This window comes from Gymnoscopelus microlampas (assembly GCF_963454915.1).
Source record: "Gymnoscopelus microlampas genome assembly, chromosome: 5".
Lineage (NCBI taxonomy): Eukaryota > Metazoa > Chordata > Actinopteri > Myctophiformes > Myctophidae > Gymnoscopelus > Gymnoscopelus microlampas.
The window spans coordinates 50,039,221-50,050,094 of NC_139942.1; the positions used below are offsets into that span (position 1 = coordinate 50,039,221).

General features: G+C 47.6%; 2 protein-coding genes across 2 annotated transcripts in view; one reads left to right on the top strand and one right to left on the bottom strand.

Annotated features, from left to right (window-relative positions):
* Positions 1-4,354: 4,354 nt before the first annotated feature.
* Positions 4,355-5,764, bottom strand: LOC311045158 (DNA polymerase delta subunit 2-like; the record flags this gene model as incomplete). Its single annotated transcript, XM_084056968.1, has 1 exon — positions 4,355-5,764. One exon carries the CDS (start codon positions 5,762-5,764, stop codon positions 4,355-4,357), a length of 1,410 nt encoding a protein of 469 aa, XP_083913094.1.
* Positions 5,765-6,441: 677 nt separating this feature from the next.
* The window catches only part of LOC311045159 (chromatin assembly factor 1 subunit A-like), a gene marked incomplete at both ends in the record, with an annotated part of 6,812 nt that continues 2,379 nt past the window's right edge, over positions 6,442-10,874 (top strand). The window contains one exon of the mRNA XM_084056969.1: positions 6,442-9,762. Within this exon, the coding sequence (XP_083913095.1) occupies positions 6,442-9,762 (3,321 nt within the window). The remainder of the gene's footprint in view (positions 9,763-10,874) is intronic.

Genomic DNA, 10,874 nt, shown 5'->3' on the forward strand with positions numbered 1-10,874 from the left:
TGCAGCCACCAGGACGGGCCCAACCCAGAGAATTTTTTACAATCACCATCAATCTCATCCAATCCCATCGTTAATATGTAACTTCCTCTTCATTGATTGATGAGGCACAGAGGCTGATTATCTTGTATATCCGGGTCCATGTATATCTGTAGTAGCAGCAAACTGCCCTAAAGGAGAAATCCGGACTACGTTTTTCTGACCTTTTATATGATATTACTATATCCCAGGACGAGAGGTACAGTAAAAACATTTCATAGCTCCATCCCAAGTCCACCGCAGCTAAAAAACCAGAGCGGACGATCCATGCTCTAGATCGCAATTTTATGTATGTTCTTTTGTTCATATTTGACTTTCCTATAGTGACAGTAAACTCAGTGGGGAGTTCATTCCACCACTGTGGGGCCAGAACAGAAAAAAGTCGTGACCGTGTAGATCAGCCAGAAGGACCCTTGAGCGACGAGAGAGGTGGGCAATCAGTCGCCCCGAGGTAGCAGACCGAAGTGGTCGGGCAGGGGTGTAAGCATCGACCATAGCCCGGAGGTAAGAAGGAGCTGTTCTTACCTCCTACCTTCCTAAGGCTTACAATATAATAGGGCTGAAAACAGGTGCGCGAGGCCAGCATGAAAGTCCATAAACGACAAAAAGGCTTCACACACTGAAAGATGAAAACTGAGGCTCTTTAGATACAAATAAATTGTCCTTTACTTACAAAAGTGCAAAAAAGTGTGGGAAAAGTAACAATACTGCAATGTAGAAATACTCTGTTACAAGTAAAAGTCCGGAATTCAAAATCTATTGAGTAAAAGTACAAAAGTATTGGTATCAAAATGTACTTAAGTAACAAAAGTAGAAAGTACTCATTATGCAGAATGCCCCAAGTTTTCAAATGTATAAAAAAGTATTTTGAAAATAACCGATCTACTTGTAGATCGGCTATTTTCAAATGGCTAAAATGTATATAGGGCTGAAGTGGTCAATGTATGTTTTGTATTACTAATCAAATTCTACCAAGTAAATATACGTTTTCTAATTATTGTAGTGGAGTAAAAGTATACTATTTGCCTCTGAGATGTAGTGGAGTAGAAGTAAAAGTACAGAAAATTGCAAATACTCCAGTAAAGTAAAAACACCTAAAAATTGTTATTTGAGTAAATGTACTTAGTTATTTTCCACCACTGGAAAAGTGACATGGTGAAATAAAGTGACACAGAAGTGGACGTTTCCGTCCTCAGACCATCATCAACACACCATTTCACCATGTCGCCTTTTTGCACTTTTGTAAGTAAAAAAGGAACATGTTTTTGCTTCTAAAGAGCCTCAGTTTTTCATCTTTCAGTGGCAGAGCTATTAAGCATGGCAGCATTCAGCCTGGGGCACAGCCTGTGCTCCATCATCAATGTCAGTGGTGGGTCACTGTCAGGCATTAGACCCATGTGGTATACGAGCCCTAACCCACTGGGCTCTCAGGTGACGGGTCTCCCCATATTATTGACATTTTTGTCAGAGACTTGGTGACACGTGCCAGCCCTCCTCTGCACCTCCTGACACACACAGGGCTGCAGCTTATTCTCCGGGACAAGAGGTGCAACGTTTATACTTTATACAGCGTTCTATACAAAGTTCAGCGTTGATTTCGTCGACTAAAAACTATGACGTAAAATGTCTGTCGACTACCTTTTTTCACTAACGAAAACTAAATAAAAACAAAGCTATGATGACTAAAACTATGACTAAATATGCTGACAATTTCATCAACAAATGAAAACCAGACTAAGATGTTTGGGAGGGACTAGTCACTAGTGGAGAAGAGATCCAGTAGAACTAAGACTAAGTCATCATGGGTCCACACTGGTGTCACAGACCGAAAATAGTTGATCTACAAGCTCACAACGCGTCACAGAGTTTGTAGATCGGCTATTTTCGGCATGCAGCTAAGTGAAAATCATTTCGAGGCCATCACGGCCCGCCAAAAATGATTTTTAGTGGCGTTGTAAGCTTGTAGTTTTGACTATTTTCACCAATTTTGTATCTTTGGAACCGAGTCAAACTAAACGTAATGCGTATGCATGTAACAATTTATCGTAAATCGATTGAAATCGATTCAAACTGGTGACAATTTAAATCGATTTAATTAAAAAAATATCCAGATGCAAACAGCAGAGGGCGCGATCGAAACAAGACAAAAAAAAAGAAAAAAAAATCTTTGTAAGAGAATTTGAAAAAGAGGATAATAGAAAACACAGTATTGTAAAAAAAATAATAAAAGAGAAGAAAATACTAGATTTGTGTAAGAGAAATATGAGAAATATGTCTGGAAAATAATTTTGTATTTAAATAAACGTGAACAATCGTATCGTGAGTTGAGCGTAGTAATGCGTACAATTCCAAGTGCCGGGCCTCCCTGACCTGCTGACCTGTCTCCTCAGAGGGACAGCTGGGGCTCGGCTCGCTGGCTCCACACACTCCAGGATTAACATTGAGGCGGCGCACGTACACCGCTCAGAAAACATTCTAATTTCTGCCCAAAATGGAGACGCCAGGTTGAAATGGTTACAAATCATGATGTCGGCTGCATAATTGCCCACACCGATATCGATAAGGCTTATTACTCACACAGTGGGCCAGACAGACTCTCTGTCATCGATGGCCTGCTGTACTGTACTGTACTGTACTGTACTGTACTGTACTGTACTGTACTGTACTGTACTGTACAGGCTGGCTGGCTGGGACCCAAGGAGGGAAGAGGTACAAATAAATTGTGTCTCAGTACAAACACAGGATGAAAACAGAAGCATAGCATCAGGTCCTGGGAGAGCAGAGTAACTGTCTGATGTCTCTGGAGGTGGGGGGGATCAAACCTCCCATCTCTGGCTCTCCTCCAACAAGTGAGAGTAATCCTCCTATTTGCAGCTCCTGTCCTGTCCTGTTACTGTAGTGCATTGGCTCCCAGTTACTGCCCGGCCCGCACAGAGTACACAACACTGATGTTGGCCCTACAAAGAAACCAATAAAGGCAGTGGTGGAAAGTAACCAAGTACAATTTTGAGGTACTTTTACTTTACTGGAGTATTTCCAGTTTTCAGTATTTTCACTTCTACTCCACTACATCTCAGAGGCAAATATTGTACTTTTACTACAATTATTTGAAAACTTTAGTTATTAGTTACTTTATATATTTTCATCCCAATATACATTTCGGCCATTTGAAAATAGCCGATCTGCAAGCTCAAGCTTGCAGATCTGCTATTTTCAAAAAGATTTTTAACATTTTATTCGTTTGAAAACTTGTGAAATGGGACAATCTGCATAATGAGTACTTTATACTTTTGGTACGTCAAGTACATTTTGATACCAATACTTTTGTACTTTTACTCAAGTCAATTTTCAATTCCGGACTTTTACTTGTAACAGAGTATTTCTACATTGCAGCATTGACACTTTTACCCGAGTACTTTTCCTACCACTGACCAAAGGTACGGCACCCCCATATCATCAAAGCCTGATCCAACCCTACAACCCCTCCCGCTCACTCAGATCAACTAACACAGGGAAGCTGTCAGAACCTTCCCTAAAACATCCGGGACAACGCTCCACACATCCCAGACTCTTCTCCCCCCTGGCTCCCAAACTGTGGAACAAACTCCCCATTGCAATTAGAACTGCAGACTCACTCCCAATGTTCCGCTGTAGTCTGAAGACTCATCTCTTTAAACTCCACTTTTAGACTGATGAGGTGTGTGGTGGTGTGCCTTGAGATTTTGATCTCAAGGCACACCTAATTGCCCATTAGTGTGCCTTATGGGCACATAATAAAGTTTGAAAACCACTGCGGACAACAATTCTGGTCCCTTTGACCCATGAGAACTTCTTATATAAAAATACAGTCAGTTTGATCTGTGGTAATTACCTACAGTATCTTCATGCTTGACCTGTTGCTCTCCCTCCCTGGTCCACTGGCTCTCTGAGTCTGACCATGGTTCTCATTAACATCAGATCCCATGCTTGGCGGGGGCTGACCTTGCGAGGCTTGTGCTGGCAGGCTTCTCTTTCTGCCAAACATTACAGTTAACATAAATACAAATGACTAAGTTTGCCTTCATTTCTCTGGTTAACATCAATGTTAAAATTGAAGCCTGTTGTGGCTTAACATGTTATAATTGTAAATTACATCAGACTTGGTGCTAAATATATATATGGTAATATAATATAAGAAATTTAACCAAACAAGAGCTTGTGACTAAATAATAACTACATTGGACCTAAGGGTTCTTTTTTTCCCATTTTCTGAAAAGTAACGGTTTTGGCGACGATTTTATCAGGGCTCAGTGGCTGACGTCCATCTCGCCGTCTGTCCTCATTGGTCATCGCCAGAGAAAGCGGAGAAACTGATTGGCTCGCAGTCGAGCGTACGCAGGTTGATCAGACAAGCGGTCTGAGTGCTGCAGAACTCGGGAACGGTCACCAGAAGGACCTCTTGTCCGTCGGGACCTCGGACGATCCTGGACTGAAGAGACGGAGCGTTGCCACTGAAATACACGTGAGGACACTCCTCCACGACGAAAGGGTCTTTCTGGTCGAACGGGTAACAGCCCAGAGTATCGGGCGCTGTCGGGGCCATGTGTCTCAGTCGTAGCGTGTTCTCCAGGATGTCCAGATGATCATCCATGCTGCTGTACTTCTGGATGTCGCTGATGTTCTGGCCCGACGTGCCCAAGAACGTCACGCCGTCGATGGCAGCCTGGTACGGGTTGCAGACCAGCTGCAGAGTCGGGTAGACGGAGGACCGAGGGAACATGAGGCGGTGTAAGGGCTGCTGTGGGAGGGTGTAATTGGAGGGATCGTACCGGCCCGGCATCACGTCCACCGGTACAGAGGTCACCAGCTGGACCAGCAGCTCGTCCAGTAGACGCATGGCGCCCACGCTGCCAGCCTGGGTCTTCTTACTGAGGTACCTGGGCTTGGTGGCGGCCTCCTTATCCTGAGCGTTTTCACTTATGAGGTTCCCGGCCAGAAGAACCCGGGTGATGGTCGCCGCCGCACTCTGCTCCCCTTGACCGCCCAGCTGACCCGTCACCATGTCCACCAGAAGCTGAAGACCCAGCTTGTGGTCGGCGTGACGAGCGCCGCCCAGACCCAGACCCGAGGCCAGCACCACAAACCTGTCGGCCTCGAGAGAAGAAGAAGGTCTGGGCGTCTGCGAGGGGAGATCGGCCGTACAATAATCCTCCACCGTAAACGTCCCGCCGTTCTTCTCCGCGCCGTACACGGCGATCACGCTGCCCGTGACACACTTGTGTTTGTCGATGTTACCCTCCAAATTGATCCTCTGCAGTTCGTCCTCCAGGATCAGCTCGTCCGTGTCGCTGATGTACTTGGAGCGCGGAGGCTGAGGAGGCAGGTTGTGCTCCGCCTCGCTGACCTCCTTCAGGATGGACGGCTGCAGCTCCATGCGCTTATACAGGGTTCCCACCACGCAGCAGCGCTCCTCCTCCTCCATCTGGAGATCGCACAGCATCCGGACGCGTACGTCCTCTCCCCATCTCTGCCGGGCCCTCTCCGCGAGCACGGGTCTCAGCTGCGAGAGCCGCGCCGCGTAAATGTGAGCGTACTGCCGGTCGAAGGTCCGCTCCCCGAGCCGGAAACGTTGGCAGCGGTGCGAGTAGGACGGCTGGACCCTCTCTAACAGCGGACCCTGGTCTTCAGAGTCTGGACGACACAACAGGGACGAATAACCCTCTTTCTGGGCGCTCAGGTCAGAGAACATGACTTGCCTAGAAGGAGCGGATGGTTTGTTTTTAAACAGCTGAACTTCAGCATCCACTCAATGGAGGTTGGATTGTGCTGAATACACAAATATGGAGATGACTGATGTCATAGTACTGACATCATGACACCATAGATGACTGACATCATAGACCGACCACAATTCTTATATGAGACGATTCTAAGATGACCCAATGTTATTCTCCATAGAGAAATTACTTCCACGACCCTGCAGGGATGAACAAGTGACGTCAGGACTTCGGTACACCATTAACATTGCCTGGGTTGTGTGGTCAGTGGACCACCCTGGGCCTTGGGGGGCCCCCGTCAAATGCACATAATATGGAGATCAACATGCAGTGATGTCAGACCCAACAGAAACTGTATCAAATGCACATATATGGAGATCTTCAACATTAGCACTAATGAGCGCGAGTGAGCGAGGACCTTGGAGGCAGCGGAGGAGGAATCCATCCAGGGGAGATGTGGAGGGAACAAACCAAACATTTTCTTCACTTATTCACATAAAAATCAATATAAAGGACACATATTTCCTTCTTAAACAGTGAGGTAATTACCAGGTCGTCATTTGGGGGTGACATTTTCTCATCAAACGTCAGACAGACACTGTTTTGTTGTGGTCCGGGTCTCGACGGAAAGCCTCGGGCCGTGGTGGTGATGGATCTCACAGGAGATGACTCAGAATCTCCCATAAAACTCCCTGCCACACCCGTCTCTGCATCCTCCTGCCTCCCTGCAAAAGACCAACATCCAAGTAAAGACAAATCCAGCCCAGAGCAGTCTGCATCGAAACGCCAAGGTGACGAGCAACTGGTCCGTCAGCTGCTGCCTCTGATCCATGGCAACTTCAACAGCACTAAGGTGATCATCACAGAGTTCCAGGAGTTCTGTCGCCAGCAGTCCTCGTCTTCATCATCATCATTTCCTCCCAACATCTCCAGCCCTGTCAGCTCTGCTGACATCCCATCCAGACTACGCCTGAAGCGCCTCATACAGAGCAATGCTGTCTATGAGAAGCGCTCTACACACAGACTCCTCTGCTGGTACGTGCGTGCAGAGGTCCTGATCCGTTTTGGTCAGGAGACCCTCCCAGTGCCCTGCCAGTGGAACTACCTTACCTCAGGGGCTCGGGAAGAGCTCCGGGAAGAGCCCCATGCAGCTACGGGCTCACATGGAAAGTCCCCCACCACACCCCAGCCCTCATCCACCACCCCTTCATCCTCCAAGAGGAAGAGGAAGAGTGCGGGCAGCGTGTCAATCACCAAGTTCATGAAGAAGGGTACTACGGACCGCGAGCAGGTAATGGAGACGGATGATGTTCAGGCCGACACTCGGGCCGTGGTGGTGATGTTGGCGGCGGAGACACAGACCCTGAACGGCATGGCTTCTTCCACCCCACGCCGGAGAGGCATGGACTGTAAATCCAGTGAGAAGACGCTTGTTCAAGCTCGTCTCCCGTTCAAGCGCCCGAACCCTGAACCGCGGGAGAGCCAGGACCGTAAAAGAGCTCGCCTGGCTCCTTGCCCCGAATCAAGTGTCTCTGATGGGGAGAACGAGGCGGAGCCCTCCCTTTTCCCTGTGCGTCACGGACCCGCACTGGTCAACGCTCGGGGACCCCTCAATGGCTTCCTGCGACGCAGCCGCCCAGGTCCTACAGTTGTGGATCTCACAGGAGATGACTCAGAATCTCCCATAAAACTCCATGCCACACCTGTCTCTGCATCCTCCTGCCTCCCTGCAAAAGACCAACATCCAAGTAAAGACAAACCTGCCTCCACTGAGAAACCCAGTAGTGAAAGTCATGCTCCAACAAGAGGAGCTTCAGACTGCAAAGTGATGAACAAACCAGAACGGGATGAAGAGGTAGAAGAAGAGGCAGATGTTGAAGAGGAGGCAGACCCAGTCTCCTCTTCAACATCTGCCTCTTCTTCTGCCTCTTCTTCTACCTCTTCATCGACCAGTCTGTGTTCCACAGACTGGACGTTGTCTCCCTCCTCTGTAAGCTCTCTGTCTGCAGCTGAGAGCTCACCAAAACAGGCAAAGACTAACAGCATTGATTCACCTACAGAGCCAAAGATCTCTACCAAGATACCAGCTGACCAGAAGAAGGTGCAAAGACGCTCACTAAAGAGCCCACAGGAACAAGAGGAGAGAAGTTGTCAGCGTCAGGAGAAAGAACGTGAGAGGGAAGAGGCTAAGGACGCGACAGAGAAGAAGAAAGAGGAGGCTTGCAAGCTGAAAGAGGATCGAGAAAAGGAAAAACATGAGAAAAAGGAAAAAGATGAGCGGGAGAAACGTGAGAAAAAAGAAAAGGAGGAGAAGGAAAAGGCAGAGAGGCTAAAAGCTAAAGAGGAGCAATGGAAATCAAAGCAAGAGGCTAAACTTGAAGAGAAGCGGAAGAAAGAGGAGGAGAAAAGACTGAAAGAAGAGGAGAAACGGTTGAATGAGGAGAAAGATCGTCTCAAAGCTGAGCATGCAGCGATTACGCGGTTTCTACAGAAACCCAAGACTCAGCAGGCTCCAAAGACCCTTGTGGCTGCCTGTGGGAAGTTTGCTCCGTTTGAGCTCAAGGACAACATGTGCCTGGCACCTCTGTGCCGGGTCCAGTGTGAGGACTCTGTTCTGGAAGAGCTAGATCAGTACCTGTTAAAACCCAGTGAGGACCTGAATGGACTTAGGGAATGGATCAAGAAAAAACCCAGAAGGTCCGGACCAACTAAACCCAGACAGAGAGACTATCTCAGCAATTGTATGGTGGTGGAGGGAACTAACACAGATGGCGTTCCGGATCGTAAACACTACGGCCCCATGAAGCTGCTAAGGTTCCATGAGAACCACAGACCAGCCTATTGGGGCACCTGGAGCAAGACGAGTGCTCACATCTCACCTCGTTGCCCGTTCAGACAGGACAAGACCCTGTTGAACTATGAGGTGGACAGTGATGAAGAATGCGAGGAAGAGGAACCTGGAGAGTCGCTGTCACATAGTGAAGGGGAGGATGAGGAGGAGGGAGGAGCCAACGACGATGACGATGGTTTCTTTGTACCGCATGGTTACCTTTCGGATGGAGAGGGGGCACTGGAGGAAGAGGAGGGTGCTGGGGACCTGGAGAAACGGAAAGTGCGCCAGAAGCTGAAAGCAAGAGAGTGGGATGAGCTCATGTCCTGTAAGAAGAAGGTGAAGGTGCTGGAGCCGGTGGTGATGGGCTGTGTCTGGGAGGGCCAGAGCAACGTAGCTGCTATAGTCGAGCTCTTCCAGCCCTATGCTAGGTGTCTGATAGAGCCTTTACCCAAAGCAGACACCACCCCCAGCCCAGAGCAGTGTGCATCGAAACGCCAGGGTGACGAGCAACTGGTCCGTCAGCTGCTGCCTCTGATCCATGGCAACTTCAACAGCACTAAGGTGATCATCACAGAGTTCCAGGAGTTCTTTCGCCAGCAGTCCTCGTCTTCATCAGAGTCATCATCATCATCATCATTTCCTCCCAACATCTCCAGCCCTGTCAGCTCTGCTGACATCCCATCCAGACTACGCCTGAAGCGCCTCATACAGAGCAATGCTGTCTACGAGAAGCGCTCCACACACAGACTCCTCTGCTGGTACGTGCGTGCAGAGGTCCTGATCCGTTTTGGCCAGGAGACCCTCCCAGTGCCCTGCCAGTGGAACTACCTTACCTCAGGGGCTCGGGAAGAGCTCCGGGAAGAGCCCCATGCAGCTACGGGCTCACATGTAAAGTCCCCCACCACACCCCAGCCCTCATCCCCCACCCCTTCATCCTCCAAGAGGAAGAGGAAGAGTGCGGGCATCGTGTCAATCACCAAGTTCATGAAGAAGTGTACTACGGACCGCGAGCAGGTAATGCAGACGGATGGTTTCCAGGCCAACACTGAGGATGGTGATGAGGATGTCTGCATTGTTATCACCACGCATAAGGGTTCATGTACAGAGAACACCTCCTCCAGCAAGAGTGACCCCTCTGTACAAAAAAGGAAACCAATTAGACCCCGGAAACTACCGCCCTATTTCTATTCATAGCTCCATCTCGAAAGTCATGGAAAAAATAGTTTATGAACAGGTCAAAAAGTATCTTAAAACACTCCACTGAGTCACGCCTTCTCTATTAGAACGACTATATCAAACAAGGAGTCGACAAGGGCAAATATTGCGGCATGGTCATGCTGGACCTCCATAAGGCCTTTGACACCGTTGATCACCCAATTATGATCGATAAGCTAAAAGCAATAGGTTTTGATGATACAGTCAGCGAGCTGGATGAGATCCTATCTGGAGGGGAGGGAACCAGTGGTTGAAGTAAACGTAACCCAGTAACCCTGTTATCTCCATATTTTTTAACTCAAATCTTTGCTTCAGGGGGGTCCCTGGAACAACATATTTTGATGGGGATCGGTGGCCAAAAACATATCATTTTGGGTGGTCCTTGACAAGAAAAAGTTTGAGCACCACTGATATAGCAACAATATTTTTTGACAGTTACAAATGTTATATATAATCATAGATTTGCACACATTTTCACGATTTCTTTTGGTCAAAAAAAGCAGATCTACAAGCTCATAGCGCGGCTTGTATATCTGCTATTTTTGTAATAGCTAAAAGAAGTTGGAAGCCATTGAAACAAGTCTCAAAGGTCTAAAAGGTACGGTTTCTGCCAGACGGCAACGATATACATCTATTTTATAGGCTGACTGACATATAACAAGTAGGAGGAGATGATGAGAGACCCATCCTGAATTTAGTGCTACGCAGTAAAACATCCTCCTCATGCTAATTTATCCATTTGTAACCAAAAAGACTCTTAACTGGTCCATATCCTGACTTTATTGCTTCACGGTTAAAAACCCTTATGCTAATGTGTCCCTTTGTAACAAATGGACCCTTACTTACTGGCCCATTTGGTTACAGTTATAAACTGTAGTCTAGGCAGAATTTCAGAAAATGGTGCTATTTAATCCAATAAGACTGGGAACGCATCAATGTCATTTTTTAGATTTCTTCGGCTATTCAAAAATAGCAGATCTAGTGCGGCACTCGCGCTATGAGCTTGTAGATCTGCTATTTTTGAAAAGTCTTGG